Source organism: Capsicum annuum, chromosome 8, assembly GCF_002878395.1.
Source record: "Capsicum annuum cultivar UCD-10X-F1 chromosome 8, UCD10Xv1.1, whole genome shotgun sequence".
In the NCBI taxonomy this organism is placed as follows: Eukaryota; Viridiplantae; Streptophyta; class Magnoliopsida; order Solanales; family Solanaceae; genus Capsicum; species Capsicum annuum.
In genome coordinates this window covers 147,762,947-147,781,878 of record NC_061118.1, presented here as the reverse complement: position 1 = coordinate 147,781,878, position 18,932 = coordinate 147,762,947, and the positions used below count along the sequence as shown (strand labels likewise).

General features: G+C 31.5%; 2 protein-coding genes across 2 annotated transcripts; both read right to left on the bottom strand.

Moving 5' to 3' along the window:
- On the bottom strand, positions 1-1,032 carry LOC107879268 (extensin). The gene has a single exon (XM_016726339.2). It carries the CDS (start codon positions 1,030-1,032, stop codon positions 1-3), a length of 1,032 nt encoding a protein of 343 aa, XP_016581825.2.
- Positions 1,033-2,617: 1,585 nt separating this feature from the next.
- Positions 2,618-7,336, bottom strand: LOC107839337. Its single transcript, XM_016682772.2, has 4 exons — positions 6,962-7,336; positions 6,453-6,716; positions 4,837-4,996; positions 2,618-3,024 (listed from the first exon to the last, which is right to left on the bottom strand). Exons 1-4 carry the CDS (start codon positions 7,187-7,189, stop codon positions 2,846-2,848), a joined length of 831 nt encoding a protein of 276 aa, XP_016538258.1. The 5' UTR covers positions 7,190-7,336; the 3' UTR covers positions 2,618-2,845.
- Between the last annotated feature and the right edge of the window lie 11,596 nt (positions 7,337-18,932).

Genomic DNA, 18,932 nt, shown 5'->3' with positions numbered 1-18,932 from the left:
TTAATCCGTTGAGAAGAAGATGTGGAAACCAGGATCATGGTCAGTGAAACTTGAATCGTCTAAAATTGAATTGTTCACTCCTTGTACATTACTGTTAATGAACAAAGTAGACTCATCCATCTCCATTATGTTCATGTCATTTTGATCTTCCTTCTTCTTCTTCGACCCCATTTCTCCGTCTTCTTTCTTGCCAACAGTTTGGGACTTACCTCCGAAGACATTAGTATAAGATTTCTTGGTGGAATTCGGATTCAGTAGCATTATCGCTCCTTTGTTTTCGCCAATCAGTGTAACCACCCTCCTTGGTAGTTTTTCAAACTTGGTAACTTTCTTGTTATCCATAGCAGATTTCTCTTTCATCTTAGAATACCCAGCGGTTTCTTGCCCCAGCATTAGTTTCTTCTCTTCTTGTGGAGCTGCCCGTGCTTGAGCTGGTGGATGAAATAGAGGCTTTATTTCGGGATGCTTTGGTGGAGATTCGCTCGAAGGCTTGACAATTCTTGAAGATAAGGTTGTGGTTGCAGCAGTAGGAGCAGTGGCAGTGGTGGTGGTGGCAGCTGGAGGTGCAGTTTTAGGTGGTGATGCTGCTGGTTTCGATGTTTTGGTTTCAGGGCTTCTTAAGTTGAAAGAAGAGGAAGTGATTGGGAGAAGTGTGGGAGATGTAGGTGATGAAGAAGGAACCACCTTGATGATGGGAGAAGCAGGGACAGATGTAGCAGGTATTGATTTGGCTGGAGAGCCAGGAGCAGTGGACGGTGTTGGGGATTTTGGTACAGGCTGCTGAGTCGTAGTAGTGCCAGGGAACAATGCTCGAGTTGGAGCAGTAGGTGGAGGAGCGGTGACAGCAGGTGCAGTTGGTCGAATGGTTGGCCGAGGCTGAGGGGCAGGAGGCCTAAATGGCTGTGGAGCCGGAGCTCGAAATGCTCTTGGCCGAGGGGTTGTTGGTGGAGCTGGAGCTGGAGCTGGAGTTGGTTGCACTTGGCGACCGAAAGGAGCCAACCGGAACCATGAAAATGGTCTTTGGTTAGACATTTTAATACTACTTCTTTAGGAACACACTACAATAGAGAACCCCCACTGCACTAATTAACTTAAATGTAACTTCAATGAGTAGGCTATTCAATTCTTTGATGCACCACTTTAATTTATACAAGGTTATAACTCAGGATTCTTGAAGAATTCACCGTGAAAACCGGGAACAAAAGTTACCAAAGTTCACAATTAAAAAAGGTGAAAAAGAGAGTGAGAAAAGCATCAGGTTCATTTTCAGGGTTTGGTATCAAATCTTTGGTCTCTGCATTCATCAAGAATACATCATATCCTTTTTGTTAATGGAATGAAGTTTTCACTTTGATTGGCTTCTCAATGACTCGGTGACAACTAACAACAACTTACAGCAGAAACAACCCTTGTGGTGGGGTAACAGAATTTTTAACAGTTCCTGAGTCTGACAAGCCGTTTTCGCAACAGACTGGGGCTGCAGAGTGAAATGCACATATTCCCTGCAGAATCTGTCATAGATATCGCGTGAATATATGAAATAAATGTCACAAACTGCGGCTTCTACACTTTTACAGTACTGTTGATCGTGCAGACTTGAATCAAAAGCATATGAACGGTCTGAAGGGGCCTTAGAGTAACTAGTAAAGTTGCTGCCATGTGACCAGGAGGTCACGGGTTCAAGCTTTGGAAGCAGAAATGCAAGGTAAGGATGCGTACAATATATCCTTGTGGTAGAGCCCTTCCCCGGACCCTGCGTATAGCGGAAGCTTTAGTGCACCCGGCTGCCCTTTTTTTATGAATGGTCCTGTTAACTGGAGTTCTCTTGCCACTTTATCCTTGCCTCAAGATTCATTTTGGTTACAAGAACTCAAAACACCAAAAGCAAAAAGTGGAAAAACAATGAACAAAAACGAATAACATGCTATTGTATTTTAGACTTCAATAAGATTCTTGATTTTGAAGTTGAACAAAAGGGGTATTTTAATTTGGGGTGTCATTCACTTCAGCTGTCTTTATCTTGACTTTGCTTGCTGAAAATATGATGCTGTCTCCCCTTTCAAGAGGCTTCAACAAGGTTCTAGCACTTCCTTTTCATCCATTTTCCTACTTTTTGTATATGTAACATTTGATTGATCCTAGTACTTTCATCTATTCAAAGAAATCATCCAATGGAAATTCATCAGAAAGATTCAAATTCCCTATATATGCTTCTCAAATATGATCGCACAGGAGCTTCTTTTAGACCATCCACACTTAAATTGTGTATTAAACACTTGATTAGTGTCTTCCTGGTACTTTGATCCGTCAAAGAATTTGAGCTTAATCAAAGTAAGTTGATCATAGCATATTCCTTGCATCTCCAGGTGCAAAGGACAAATTGTTTTCAACAAATATAGGAGTCTTCCTGCTGCATAATGGGATGATGACGAACATGGTATTTCCTTGCATTTGGATCTCTAAACATGATTAAACGGCGTTCCAGTTATAAGTTAATTACAGAAAACATGGCTAGTTTTAACGCCATTTATAGTTTAGAAGCTACAGATTAATATTGCTGAGGCCTCCTGCTACGAAGAACTATAATAAGTGAAGAGAACTTAATGGATACAAGAGATTAACATAGTAAACCACAACTAATTGTGAACTGAGGCATAGTAGATTGATTAATGTACCCATACTTACACAACTAGTTTTGACATCCTGACTATTCATCCTAGACAAATCCTTGAAAGGGCCATTACAGCTAGTGTAGAACGACTTAAACACACTAAGTAGAATCTCTTCTATTGCGAATGCTTACACACAAGAATGCAGACAACTCGACCTTCAAACTCCGAGCAATTCAAGGCCAGTTGGCAAATTCGAATACTTTGAAGACAATGTCAATTCCAGTGGGGATTTGCCAAATGAATAGGATAACGTTTAATGTGTTCAAAGCTATGTGTAGACTTCTAGCTGTTTCGCTCCCCTTTTGCATTGCTGGTACAAGGGCTGCTGCAGCTGCCCACAGAACTGTAATCCCTGTTCCATGAAATTTAAAACAAATCAAGTCATGTAGACAAGAGGGAGTTGCTCGGATGGTAAGCACCCCTCACTTTCAACCCGAAAATCGTGAGTTCGAGTCACTACGGGAACAAAAAGGTGGAAGCTCCTAGGGAGGGGTTAAAAAAAAATAAAAAAAAAATAAAAAAAATCAAGTCATGTAGAGACCAATACTACCAATCGTCATAAAATAAAAGGACGTCTATCTAACAGAGAAACACAAATATTATTTTCGATTTTTAAGCATTGGCAGCCAGTTCGCACCAACATTATGTTCTAAAACATTTTAAACTCTCGGAACTTAAGTAAGTACTATGGTGAACATGCTTTTAAAGCCTTGTAATATATGCAACTCAGAAATGCAGGACCAGATCACCGCAAACAACCATGGGTTTACTTGATAAAACTCACTGATAACAGAAGGAGAATATTGTGTATCCAAAAATGTCATCTGTAAATTCAAGGAACTCCGTAACCAGGAATTATTTGGAGATTGAAGTCTTCTATAACAATATTTTAATTTGGCAGCAGTAGTAACTACCAATTCTGACCGATTGTAGATCTAATGATCCCACTTCTAATTAAAAAGCACGTTTAGGCAGCAATGACAAAGTTCTCCAATTCAGAAATTGTTGCTACGGCTATCTTGACCATATTCCTGCTTATTCAACAATTTTCCAAGAAAAAATCATGACTATGGTTAACCATAGAACACTCTGAAAAGCCCACATACGGCAAAACCTTTTTGGAGCCATTTTAAAAGAATTAAGTCCCGTTCCTATTAACAAAGGGACTAGAAGTGGAAGAAAAGGTATGATCCGCACATATTGGTTACGTCTTAATTAAAAGGAAAATAATGTTTCAAGAACAAATCAAGTTCTGCTTCCGTGTTCCTTTCGTATTGTTTTTCCTTTTTACCTTTCTTTGTGCTTTATTCTGTGTATCTTTGATTCTAGCCGCTCATTTAACTCACTACTTCGTCAACTTCTCAGTTGCTCCTGAGTGTAACACGCACCTCTACATCTTTCCTATTTATAGTAAGGGAACTGCAACTCATAACTCTAAAAACAGAAAAAAGAAAAAGAAGCCAACTTCTTTTATGGACCCCCACAGTCCCATTAAGTATTACTCCATACATGGTTCTTTTTAAGGTATTACCAAAACAATTTACAGTTACAGTAGGAAATATTTTTGATTATTTAGTGTACTACCAGCTACATTAGATTGAATGAAAAAAGCAACTTAAAATGATACTAGATAGAGTAATAACAAATTTGAATAAAGTTGTTTACAAATCTTGAAGTAGTACTATGTTTAGATTAATCAAGGTAAACTACAGCTTAAAACCATATATATATGAATGGAGGTAACGTGGACAAAATTTTTTAACCATAGGAGGAAAATGCACGCAAGAAGCATATGACTAGTAAGGCAGTTATGGATAGTCCTCAAAACCATAAGTGAGCTCTCAGCCAAATTCTAATCCACGGGGTAGCATTTAAGTCGAAAATCAGAGGGGAAACAATAGATAATATTACTGTTCTATAGCTGAATACAAGTATAGGATTCCACATACACGCGGAAACTAAGATTCTTATTTATAGAACTGCTGCCTTAGTTGTTACTAGTTTGAATGATCGTTTGGTGTATTTTAGGACAAGAACACAACAGATGAAAAATCAGAACACTGACAATCGATGATGCAAAACAGAAGCTATCTACTTTGATAAAGTTATCCTTTTTCCTTTTGATCAACAATTTGGTCAGATTGATAAGAGATGTGAACATTACCTGCCCCTGCAAATAAATGAGGCCCTGGAAATAACTTCCCTGTCCTAAACCAGGTATTTAAACCTCCAAAAATTGCCTCAAACACCCCAAATCCAAGCAATATTGAACCTGCATTGAAGTGTCTATCCTTGTATGAACCTTTGATCAACTCCTTTCGTTCCTGAAATTCAAAAGCAGCAAAAGGAAATACTAGTTTTAGTAGTACATCTGCAAGTGATTACATTGGGAGCTCGATTAAAAGGAAATACAACATTATAAATCTTCTTCATTTTTTCCTAATAACCGTAGTGTTCGAGCCAGCTTGCGTGCACTACAACATTATAACTCTTCCCATCAACACTTTGTGAAATGTCTCTTAATTTGTTGGCACGTGCAATATTTGCAATGGGAAGTTTATTCAAAATTCGGGCATTAAGATAGCAAAATGCTAGGACTATCAAAGAATTTCCACTAGTAGGGTAGGAAACTCTAGCAGCCAATCATATTAGATTATACGGAGGCAAATCCAGGGTTTAAACCTAATGGTTAAACTTTTAAAATTTTTAAAACTTAAACTCATTGTGCAATTAAACTGATGGGTTCAAATCTAATATCTATTGAAATTTAGTAGGTTTTTACAGATATATCTACATTCTATATTGAAAATTATGGTTTTAGATGAACCTACATCCGAAAAGCTATCTCCGCCGCTGATTATATATTTGAAAGATTGTGAATTTTCCTGAAGAAATATTTCGTACCCACCTTAAATCCCAGTAGGTAAAAAGGATGATAATTTTAAGCTAAAATTTCATAGTGAAGGGCAGGAGCGGATGTAGCCTTTTTACTAGGGGTTCATCTGAACCCATCACTTTAGACACAAAGTACAAATATACATAAAAATTTATTAAAATCGTAACAAATATTAAATTTGAATCCATAATTTAACTTTACAACTAGTTCAATTATAAGAATCCTACAAGTTGAACCCATTAAATTTGAATTATCAATACGCCTCTGGTGAAGGGACATATCCACAAAATGTGTTGTAAACTAGGTAATAGCTAAGAGACAAAAGATTCCTTCTTTTTACCCTTCACGGGAGCTCCCACCTTTTTTGTTTCCTTGATGACTCAAATTCACAACCTTAGGATGCTTACACAACTTAAAATCACCATTTTTCCATTCAACTTTCTAATGGAAAAATGTTTAGTGGCTATTCCCATAGATATTTTGTATTGAATCAGTCAGGAAAAAAATAGTAGTGTTTTATTCAGAGAAATTAGGAAGCTTCCCAATGTTTCAACGGAAATCTGTTTCCCACCACGCATTTTACCAATGAACTGGGGCTCAGTGGGAAATTGGTGGAAAAATCATATTTTCTAATACAAATTTTCGTTTGATTCAAGGTGGAAAAGACCTTTGTTTCTAGTAATGTACTATCTGAGGAACCCCTCTTGTCAAGAGACAGAGGATCAATAATGCATTCTTCCTCAGAAAAATACACAGAATTCCCACTGCAGCCCCACAACCCCTCTAAGTACAAACTGAAGTGTACAAAGAACAAAAGTACTCATATAAAATACAAAAAAACAAAAGTAAACTCATACAAAATGCAGAAACAAAAATGATTGAACCTCAGTAAGCTGCTGAATTTTGGCTTCAACAGGAGATGGCTTGGGGGGTTCTGCAGGGGTACCCTCAGGTGTCACAGGAACAGGTTTAACTTCCTTTTTCAGCTCATTAATCTCATTTTGTATAGTCCTAACTCTCCTCCATTGCCATCCAAGATAACCAGCATATAAAGTGTAAACAAACAAACCACTCATCACAATGGGATGAATCAGTGCAAAACTCCTTCCCTCAAGAATCCCAAACTCTCCACCTGCTGCAACTGCATCCTGCAAGATTCAAGATCGTCAATATTATGACCCCAAAAGAAAAAAAAAAAAGCATCTCATGAACTAAAGCTCCCGCTATGCATGAGGTTAGTGGAAGTGACGGACCACAAGGTCTATTGTACGCAGCGTTAACTAGCATTTCTACCCGTGACCACCTGTTTACGTGGAAGCAACTTTATCTATTACTCCAAGACGAAAAATTAAAAAAGTGATCAAAACTTTCTCAAGAAAACAACAGGCCATGCCTTGGCATCAAGAAAGAAAGGAAATGCGAGTGCTGTAAGAGGAATAGAAGCTGATCTGAGGTGGTCAATGGTGTCATGGAGGGGGAGCTTGTAAGAATCTTGATGACATTGTTGTGGAACAAGAGTAACTGAATGCTTCTTCTTCCTAGGAATTGGAATCTTGGGTTTGGTTTGGTGGTGTTTGGAGGACAAGATTGGAAGTCTGAGGAGGCTGAGTGTGGCAGCCATGGGTCTGTGTCCAGATTTTCTGACACGTTTTATGTTGTATGGAATGGAAGAGAAATTTCAAGAAAACAAATGGGAGAGACAGTTGGATTAAGATAAGGAAAATTTTGTCCGCACCTTTAGCTTACCTTGCCACCGTCTAACATATTCACTCCTTCATAACGTGTTACATAAAAAAGGCATAATACTCAAAACTTTGCTCTAAGTAGGCCCTCCAATTTTAAAACTTTACATTTAGAAACTTTAGTTTAGTTTTGGTAATTAAATGCACCATGTGGCCTGATCTGATACATAAATTTTGAAGATGTCTACAATAATTATTTTATAAGTTGAAATATTTAATTGATACAATGAAAGCAAGTTTAGATCTCTAACTTGAAATTCGAGTATTTTATTGTTGGTTCAAACTAAATTAAAGTGTCTATCTATTTGTTACATCAAAAACATATCTTCATAAAAAATAAAAAAATAAAAACATTAAGAAGCCATTTAACATGTAATTTGGGGTTATAATTTTAAATCTGGAACAGCAGAATTTGAAATTTCAACTAATAATTTATTTATTTTTAATAAAAAAAACTTGATTTATAAGTTTATATTGTAAAAATAATTCATATTCAAAATATATTTGAATTTCATTCTCCAACTGATTAGCGACATACCGCGCACTATTTACTGCCATAAAAAATGAGTTTCTTTTTCTTATTTGCTACTCCCTTCTTTTCAAATTATTTATTTTACCTATTTTATTTTTAGTCCATTTTCAAAGAGATTGGCCATTCACATTTAGCAAATGTTTGATTTCAATTTTCCACACATAACATGCTTAAAATAACAAGATTAAATAACAATTTGATATATTTGACATATTCTTGATTTAATATAATAATATTCAAAATTCTTCTTTATTTTTTTTTAAAACTTCGTGTCAAGTCAAAATAAGTCAATCGATTTAAAACGGAGAAAGTATAAATTATTAAAATTAGCTATGAATAATTAATATTTTAAAGCATAAATTATTAAAATTAGCAACCAATGATAAATATTTTAAAGTATAGTTATGAATGATAAATACATAATAAAATTAGTTACACGTGTCATTTTCCAATGATAAATCTCAATAAAGAATCTTACTAATTTGAACATTAGTAGGAGAAAAGGAAGTAAGACCATGAGCATGGGCTGGACAATGGGTAGGTCCATCTCCTATTAAATTACTGGACTTGGACCTTAGGCCCATCTCACTGACAGGCCTAAATATCAAGTCTTTAATAATGATCCGTAGTTAATATTCTCAAAACATATAAATAGTAGGATAAACTACATAGAGTAGCAAACCTAAGTTTTAAATTACAAAAAATAACAATACTTTAATGAAATTACCTTATATAGCAAACCTAACATTATTTTAAGTGGGGGACCACAATTACCGCCTCTCAAAAGCACGTTCCACTATTCACGCTTAAACTTTATCTTTCCTTTAATTGCTTTATACTTTACCATTTTTCATGCTTTTTCTCAGATTTTCTCTTTCAAATTTTTTCCTTCTTAACATTTTTTCCACGATCTGATAAGGATATTGTTCCACAATTTCAGGTAACTAATTAATTCAGTTATTGCATGTTATCAATTTCTCAATAATTTTTTTTTTGGAATTTTGTACTATAAATAATTTCTCCACTTCATCTTTAAGGTTTTGATTTTTGTAGATGTTAACTGAGAATCAAGGTCATCGAATGTGCTGAATTTTATTTTGTTTGTTTTTCAGTTAAATTTGATGTTTTATGAGTTGTATAGTTGAAAAAATTAAATTTTGGATGAGAATTGAAACTGAGTTTTGTTTTGTTGTGATTAATGAAGGATAATTGGAGTTGAATGAATATTGTAGATGATTTTGGATTGATCTGTTGTTGTTGTTGGTTGGATTTTTTCGAAGATAGCTGATATTTTGAAGAAAAAAATGATTGAAAAAAAAAAAATCTTTTCCAAAAGACGAAAAATACAAAAATATGAGAAGAAAAAAAAAAGAAATTGCAGAGTCAAGCAATGTTGATGATGATGTTGAAAACTCTTGTGCTAATGAATCTGAAGAAGACAGTGAGTTAATATGTATTTTATGTTTCTCCTGATATGTATTTAGAAATTGCAGTGAGGTGATTTGTTCTATTAAAAATACATATGCATGTTATATGTATTTTTTTAATGTGTTGGTTGTATTTTATTGATATATATAGTTTAAGGTATAGTTTTAATATATATTTTATGTTATCATGATATGTATATATGGATCAGAGTGAGCTGATTTGTTCCGTTCAAAATATATATGCATGTTATATGCATTTTTGGATGCGTTGGTTGTATTTTGTTGATTTCTACTGTTTAATAAGGTATAGTTTTAATATGTATTTTTATTTTTTCCTGATATGTATTTAGGTACTGCATTGAATTGATTTGTTCTTTTCAAAATACATATGCATGTTTTATGTTTTTTTTGATATGTTGATTGTGTTTTGTTGTTTTTTGCAGTTTTACATGTTTTTTTTTTTTGTTAAATTTGAGAAACATCATTGGCTCTCGCAGTTTTATCATTCTCCGAGAGGTGCATAGTCTTACATAATTCATATGAATCCTCTGGTCACTATGTGGTTGTTCTGGCTGAGATAGAAAAATTAGCTGGGATTATCCCATTGTGTCTCCAAGCTTGTAATTTCTACAAAAAAAAAAAAAAAGGTATTGATCTTCATAACCATCCAAGATACAAAGATAAAAAAATTTCAGATTTTTTTGATGTGTTACTTGCAGATGAATTGCTTCAACAATCATGTGAAATCTTGTAAGTACTTTAATATACATATACCAAAATTGTAAGTTTGTAGAAATTAAATTTTATTATTCAATTTTTTTTTTGTAGGGGCTATGGTCTGTATATGGTAACATACGCAGAGTGTCTTTATTATGGTAAAAGAGTTCCTTTGATTGAGTTCAACCCTAACATACTTCGTACACGTTATGCTGCACTATTGTGGGATTATGGCATGAGAAAACAAGAAGCAAATGCTCATAGCGATGTCGAAGCACTCTTGAGGCCTGCAGGCAAAGCCGAATAACTAGTGTCACTGAAGTTTTAAAAATATGATGATTGTTAAATTTATTACATTGGATAATCGACAAACTGTTGTATGGATGTTGGTTATTTTGTACAAACTTATTTCATGTTTTGAAGTGTTTAAATGTCAGTACTTATTTTGAATTGAATGAAAGTAATTCATTTCTGTTATATAAGTTGAATATGTTTTCAACAATTTTGTACTATGTGTTTTACTTCAGTGTTCAATAATATTGGTTGAAGTGAGATTGACCTCTGAAATACATATGCGGTTTTGAAATTTTCAATAAAAATACATATGCAGTTACCTTCATATATATTCTAATTTGTGTTCATTTACTTTCAAAATACATATGAGTTGAATTAAACTTTAAGTTTGGGAATTGAATGAAAGAAATTCATATAAGTATTTTATGCAGTTTTATTTTTTTTGCTGTGAGATTTAGAGATCAAAATACATATACAGTGTTCAGATTTTGCATTAAATAAATACATATGCAGAATGCATCATATGTATTTAGCTTCAATATATATATATATGAAGCATATGTATACATATATGTATTTTAATATTTATTCATTCAATTCTAAATTAAATATGAATTGTTCAGATTTCAGAATAAAAATACATATGCAATATACATCAGATCACAAATGCTAAATAAATGTTTAGAATCGTAAAAATGAGTTCATTATTATAAAAAGTGCAGAAGAAAGTATTAAAAAATAATACAGAAGAAAAAATGTATCATTTACGATATTTCCTACAGGAGCGTCTATTGTGACCCTTAGCCCCACATTCAGTGCACGAGTTGATGTTCTTCTTTCCAAAAATATTCCGAACTGATTTTCCACGATCCTTTTTTGCAGGTCTTCCAGGAGGAAATTTGTACTTTGGTGGCAGTACAATTGTTATAGACGTTTCTTCTTTCAACAACGAATGCAAATAAACTTGCAAAGGTGCTCCCAACAACTTTCTCCAAAATGCTTACATATAAAGGAAGACAATTTATGTCTTGTATCTCTTTTTTCTGCAAAATAAATACCTTTAAACCCATATCGCGCTACGTATTTGTATTTGCCCCGCATTACCACTGATTTGATATTCCACTAAAATATGTTTGTTGGCCCAATCCACATTTAAGTGTGATGCCAAGACATCATGCAACTCATTGAATGATGCTATTATGCTCAACAATATAGCATCAATGACGTACTCTTTATAATTTTTTCCATACATCTACCTTCCAGAGTGCTTCACGAGAACTGATACGCTTCCTATTTCTAACAGATTTCACCCAAAATACACAAATATACATATTTCTAAGAATTCAATTATTCCAACATACACTTTTTCAAAAAAAAAAATTAGATTTTTTCAGTTAGAAACGTAAATTATACTTACACAGCCAACAACTACAATCAAAAATACATTTACTGAATATTTGTTAAACTTAAAATACAAACACAACAAAAGTTTTCAACCAAATACAGAAACTACTGAATCGAACAGAAGTAAAACATGTATAACATATATTTTCACATATACAGTTATATTCTGAAATTCCGACAAACAAACCAAAAATACATATGCAGTGTTAACATTAAGTATAGCATAAATACATATGCAGTTTTAACGTTAAATATAAAAAAATACATCTGGGAGCATACCTAATTTATATTTTGATATGTGTCAATAAAATTTCATCACATTCAACAGCTTAATTCGATCATTCATTGATCTAAGATTTCAGAAAATAATTGAATAAAATTCAAATCGAAATTTGTTTAAATTATGTCCATAATCGAAATTCTACAAAGCTTCACAATTTGTTCAAAACATACATTAAAACAAAATTTGTTTAAAGTAAAATACAAACACAGCAAAAGTTTTCAACCAAATACAGAAACTACTGAATCGATCAGAATTAAAACATGCATAACATATATTTTCACATATACAATTATATTCTAAAATTTCGACAAACAAACCAAAAATACATATGAGTGTTAACAAGCATAGAAAAAATACATATGCAGTTGTAACATTAAACACAAAAAATACATCTGGGAGCATACCTAATTTGTATTTTGATATGTTTCAATAGAATTTTATCACATTCAACAGCTGAATACGATCATTCATTGATCTAGGATTTCAGAAAATAATTGAATAAAATTCAAATCAAAATTTGTTTAAATTATGTTCATAATCGAAATTCCACAAAGCTTCACAATTTATTCAATTGTTAAACCGATCAAAATAACAACAAACGATCATCAAATAAATAGTCGAACAGTGAAATTTTAATACCTAAAATAACTTCTAAACTGAAACTTGGCAACAAATAGTTGAATTCTGAAGGTTTTTGTTATATATGTTGAATTTACTCCTGCATTGCTTATAACTCGAAATTCGTTTAGAATTTTTTCATACAAAATTTAACGGGGACAACAAAAAACTAGATAGGAGCATCAGTAATGGCTTAAACAAAAAACGAACTGGAAAATATTAATGATTACGTACCTTAAATAACAGTAACGGTTGAATTTTCAACTGATAGTTGAATTCGAACAAATTGAACTGAAGAATCTACAATTGAATTTGATTCAATCAAATTGATGCTTCATTTTGAAACTGCTGTTGATTTCGAAGAAGATACTATCAAATTTGATTGAATAACAACAATGGTTGAATTATAAAACACGGTTGAATAAGAAAAAATTTCTCATAAAAACGAAAAGAAGACTTTAATTTTGATTTTTTTTTCCTAGATGAACTCGTTAAAGTATGAAACTGAAATTTGAAATTTGTTCAGTGCTGTTAAGAAAAAACAGAAATAACGTTATTGAAGTTGTTTTAATGGAAATGGAATCTACAAATGTAATTAATTGGTAATTATACCATATTTATCTCAACCAAATTCAGTTATTTAAGGGAGGTCAGTTTTTAAAAATACATAATACAAGTTGCTACAAAATGTAATTATAAAACTGTTGCTATAAAATTTATAATTAGGGCCTTAAGTATGCTATTTCTGAATTTTTCCCTAAATTGTACTACAATATATTATTATGAACTATCACAATATTGATTACCAAACTTATGGATACTAGATTAGGATATGTGCGCTATACGTGTGTGTCATGTTAATAATAAAATTATGTATACAAAATGAGCAAATTATTACGTGTGCGACTTATATCATTGAGCACATAACTTTTAAAAACTACATAAATATTACTAAGCAATATATTTGAGTTACAAAATAAATAAATTAAATCAATTGATAAGAATATTACATAAATAATGTACTTGATAAATTAGTAAGCTCCAAATTGAAAAAGTCAATTATGACCGTAAAATTTATCATCCAAATAAAAGCTCTACATATCAAGATTCAAAACTTAATTAAAATCTTATATTTCAAATTCAACAAATAAGTTGAATTAAAATTTCAACTACAATACTGACGAATGATATGCTAAAATATACATAGCTAAATAACATAATTAAAATTAAGTCACGATCAAAATAAAGAAAAAAGAAAGAAAGAGATGAAACCTTTGATTTTTTTTTTTATTACTTCATTCGACGACAACATGCTTATTTCATTCACTTTTTAATTAAAAAAATTCAACTGAAAGAAAAACACAAGAATTGTAAAAAAGAAAAAAAAAACTTAGTGTATATACTTAAATTACACAGTCAAAACGAAGTCAAGAGATAAAGTCGATTGTTATATGATTTCAAAGTACTCAACAAACATATTTGATTAGTTCTACTTCAACCCAAAACTTTTTGTTAAGATACATCTCTCCTTTTGATATATAACCATAGTTGCAGCCTTGCAACTATTTTAAGCATATCTGGATCTTCATTAAATCATCATTCGTGTCCTCAAAATATGGTGAGCTAATCTTGCTTGTAATTGATCGAATTGAATCTTTAACTTTCTTAGTTCTGCTTCCATCTCTGCATTGGAAGCTTGAGGTGTTTCCGATTGCTTTCAAAAATTGCTAATGTATAATATTAGTAATGATAAAAACGATACATTCTATCTAAATATTGTATTTACTAAAATAATAAAGTATGATACAACAAAATAAAATCCAATACATTGCATTATAAAACAATACATAACAACCATTCAAACAAATTAAAGTGAAAAAAAATGAATACATTACTAAACAAATCAAATCACATATAAAAAAGATTAAAAATATTAGCAATAAAATTAAAAGTAAGGGAACAAAAGCTATGTACATAAATTAAAGGCTTAATTCATCGACAAACACTTAAACTTGTCCCAAAAATTCATTTTGACCCCTCAACTAAGGCCTGTACCTATCATACCCCTAACTCATCCAAATTTTGATTCAATCAGACCTTTTTTGCCTAATCAACAAAAGATATAACTGTGTGTAACACACACGTGACATGACAAAAATAACCAATAAAATGATGACATGTGACAAATGGGCCAAAATCTAACTATAAAAATGAATTTTCAAATTTAAAAATAAAATTTATTTTCAATTCTTAATAATTCAAAAAAAAAAAAAAAAGGTAAATCCCCACCCACCCTCTCCCTCCCCCAACTTAACTCTCCCTTTCTTCTTCGTTTCTTCTCACAGCCATCCATAAACTTTTCTGTCGAGGTATTTTTTTTTCATCTTTTTTTTTTTTATTTTATTTTCATTTTTGCTGGTTGGTTTAATTTATTTCCATTCAGCAAAATCAAGCAATGGTGCTGGTGATGGGTCCACGTAGTCCTTTCCATGTTGTTGAGCTTGTCTTCTTCAATGGCTTCTTTTGATTTTTTTTAGCTGGCTTTTATTATGAGTTTAGCAGACGAAGAAGATGACAAGAGAGAAAAATTGAGAGGACACACTAATTCTATTGAATATTTTGATATCATTTTTAATAAATACAGATCAGATATGATACGAAAAATGAAACTTTGAGAAAATAGAGAATGGAACAAAGAGAAAACTATCAACTGGTGAGAACGGTGAGAAGCGAATCGAGGACGTACCATCGCATATCGTCGGCGATTTAGTATCGGCTTTTTTCCCTCCGAAATATGAACCGGAAAATCTTCTTAGCGTGTTTTTTGCTTCTTTGAAAGAGTTTTTCGGAGACGACGATGACGGAAGGGGGGTTGGGGGTTGACGCCGATCTGGGGGTGATGAAGACGACAATGAAAAGGGGGTTGCTTTTCTTTTCTTTTTTTAAATTAAGAAATTATAATAATTAAAAATTATATTAATAAAATAATTTAAATAAAAATTTTTTAATTAAAAAAAAGTAAAATATTATTTATTTTATTATTCACGCGTCCAAGGAGCCAAATCAACATATTTTGTCTGATAGGTACCAATTTTAGCACTTGAAATGTTATAAGCCTTAGTAGAGGGGTCTAAGTGAATTTTCGGAATAACTTTAGCTGTCTGACGATAACTTAATGTGACATATAATATAGAATAGTTGTTGATATATGACCTATTAGGAAGGGGGATTCTGAATCAATGCTTTGTGATCAAAATAATTGGGGCATATAAGCACATAACTCATTATAGAGTGGATATAAATAGTTTCGGATATAAATAGTTCTAAGTGTTCTCAAGCATGTAGAATAAACATAATAAAGCAACCTCAATTTAAATAGAAAATATTTAATTTTAGGTTTCTTGAATTCTAATCATGTTAGAAACCTAAAATAAAAGACTTCTAAACTCCAAAAAAATAAAAAAAAGTGGACTCCTCCTAAATCAAATTCTATAACCATAAATAATTGGGTTTGGTCTTATCACTCTTCCTATGAGTGAATTAAATAAAAATTAATATTTCCTCCATTAACATCTTTTCTTATGGAAAAAATTTAAAAATTTTATCATATATTTATGATTCGACAATTTTTAAAATATATTTTTCTCGTCACAAATTTTAAAAATCATTAATGAATAATTCTTCTAAAAGAATTTATATATATATATTTGTCTCTGACCATATATTTACAACTCTTTAATTTTAAATATTATAAAGAAAATTAAATTTTAATTTAAAAAAAATTAAATTTACATGACATAGAAGTTTTAAAATTTTAAAATCATTTTTTAGAAAAGTAATTTGTCTATTAAAATAACTACTGGATGTTACTTAGCAATTTCCATACAAAATTAATTCAAAAGGTTCACATAACGTTTATAGTAGTACTTTTTATGTACTAACGTGTCAAGCTTTCAATTAATATTTTTTCTAAAAATTTAGTTAAGGTAAAATTTTAATTGATTTTAAAAGTCTATATTTAAAGTATACAATTCAATTAAGGAAAGAGTTGATAATCAAATTTCAATGAATTTAATTTTATCTATTAAAAAAAAATAATACAAAGATAATTTTGTCTAAAGCGGAAATCCTTAATGACGAACAAAAAGTTCAAATCACTGTTCTAAGGATGTTTACATTTTTAATACTCCTCCATTTCAAATTATCCGTTCCAAATTTTCTAATTTAATTTTTTATTTTACTTGTCTTTTTTCATTAATCAAGAAGAGATAAATTTTTTTTCATGTTTTACCCTTTGCATTAATTATTTTTTCTTTAAATTAAAATGTAAATATCATTTAATAAAGATACTATATTAAACTAATCATGTTATTAATTATTTTTCTTAATCAGTATGTCATTTCAATTTAAAATAAAAAAAATATATTATAAATATAGATCATAAATATCAACATTACCTTAATTTTCGTAAGGGGATTTCACAATCAAGAATATGTCAGAGGATGTAATAATCATGCTGGCTAAGAAAAAGCTAGTTAATGTGAATCTCTAACGAATACATTTGTATACAAAGGCTATGTGTAATATTCTCTCCATTTCAGAATAAATTAATTATTAAATTTTGATATATAAATTAAAAAAAAATATTAAAGACATAAATTTAACATAACTTTCCATTTTTATCCCTTTTTATCAAGCCAATCAGTACACTTTTACCCATAAAAAAAACAAATCAGTATGTTGGACCAGTGGATCCATAAGAGTAAATTTGATAAAAAATTGAACGATTCATTTATTTTAAAATATCAATAAATACCTCAATAATTCACTTATTGTGAAACGGAGGGAGAAACTAATTTTTGGTCTTTAATTTAAAAGCTGGATATGATTTAAATATGGGTGCTTCAAGTGGCTAGGCTATATGATCAATACATTCGTTCCCTGTGCTGCTTATTTTATTAAGATTAGAAAGTATATTAGAATTAAAATATTTGAATTTAAATATAAGATAATGTATTACGAACTAAATACTATATAATTAAGATCTTAATACATCACACGAACTGTATGGGAAAGATGAACACTCAGGATCTGGCACTATGTCCAGTTACTGATATAGATTTCTAATTTTGTGTGTTTTTGTGCTGAAGTTCCTCACTTGGTAATAAAATTTCTAGAATTATCAAAAAAAAAATAAAAAAATCTCTTGTCTTCTCAACATTTGAATATATAAAATCTGTCTTAAAATTAATTTATATAACATTATATTCAAATAAATTTGATACTTTATTGCCCAAAATATTCTAATATATATACATGATGATGGTGATGGTGATTGATGATGGTAGTCAGTAATAACGGTTATAAAAGTGTTAGATCATAGTGACAGCGAATAGTTGGTGATGATATTAGATCGGGTGATTGATGATGTTGAGATTATCAAATTTAATTATGCTATTAGTTTAGTTAGTATAGTTTGGTGTTAGCCTTGTTACCTGTACAGCTAACCGATTATTTTCTTGTTATTAGAGTAGTTTGTTAGAGTAGTTATGTTGACTAGGCAGTTGGTTATGCCTTGTTGCAAGCTGTAGATAGCTGACATTTTATTTTCCTTACTTGTATATATAGATTGCTCCTACATGAATAAAATCAGTTTTTGATTTCTCACTTTAACCTCTCAAATATCTTCTCTCTAAAGCTCAAAATGTTCCATTAATGGAGTTTATGATCTGCTTCCATTGGAGCTTCTTCAATTCTAAAATGGTATCAAAGCAGGGAATTTAAACCTTTGCTCTCGGCCTCACTGTATCACGATTTCACTTTTACATCAAATTCTCATTTTTTTTTCTCTGCAATTTTTACTGCTCTGTTTACACGACTTGTGTTGCTGCATTTTCCTTTTGTTATTGCAATTTTCGTTCAATTCATCCTTCTTCCCATATACTTTTGTGCTTATTTTCATCAATTTCCCAGTTTCACAATCGCATTACTGTGTTTCAAGTCATGGCAACCATGTAACACCCCGCATTTTCGGGTTAGAACATAAACTGTCATTCGTACACGTAGATTTTCAAAAGGCCATAAATTCAATTCAAATTTTGTGTGTTAATCATTAATGTAGTGTGGGAATATAGTTGAGCATGAGTCGAGATCATAGAGGTCCCTTAACTCAAGGACTAGTTGAAAGCTTTCCTATCGTTCAAGTTTTAGTGAGCGTCAAAACTTGGGTCAACTTCAATCGATCATAACTCGTTGTATATGACGAAATGGGTGGCCTACTATATATCAAATGAAAGATCTTCGAATTATCTTTCCAACGACACTAATTTCACCCAAACCTGATATCG

What these genes read in the sequence shown, in the direction of transcription:
- LOC107879268 (XM_016726339.2), bottom strand. Translation starts at nt 1,032, where the DNA reads ATGTCTAACCAAAGACCATTTTCATGGTTCCGGTTGGCTCCTTTCGGT.
- LOC107839337 (XM_016682772.2), bottom strand. Translation starts at nt 7,189, where the DNA reads ATGGCTGCCACACTCAGCCTCCTCAGACTTCCAATCTTGTCCTCCAAA. An exon ending in CTTTCTTTCTTGATGCCAAG is followed by an intron (nt 6,717 to 6,961) that starts GCATGGCCTGTT and finishes TGAATCTTGCAG; the next exon opens with GATGCAGTTGCAGCAGGTGG. An exon ending in AAATTCAGCAGCTTACTGAG is followed by an intron (nt 4,997 to 6,452) that starts GTTCAATCATTT and finishes TTTGAATTTCAG; the next exon opens with GAACGAAAGGAGTTGATCAA.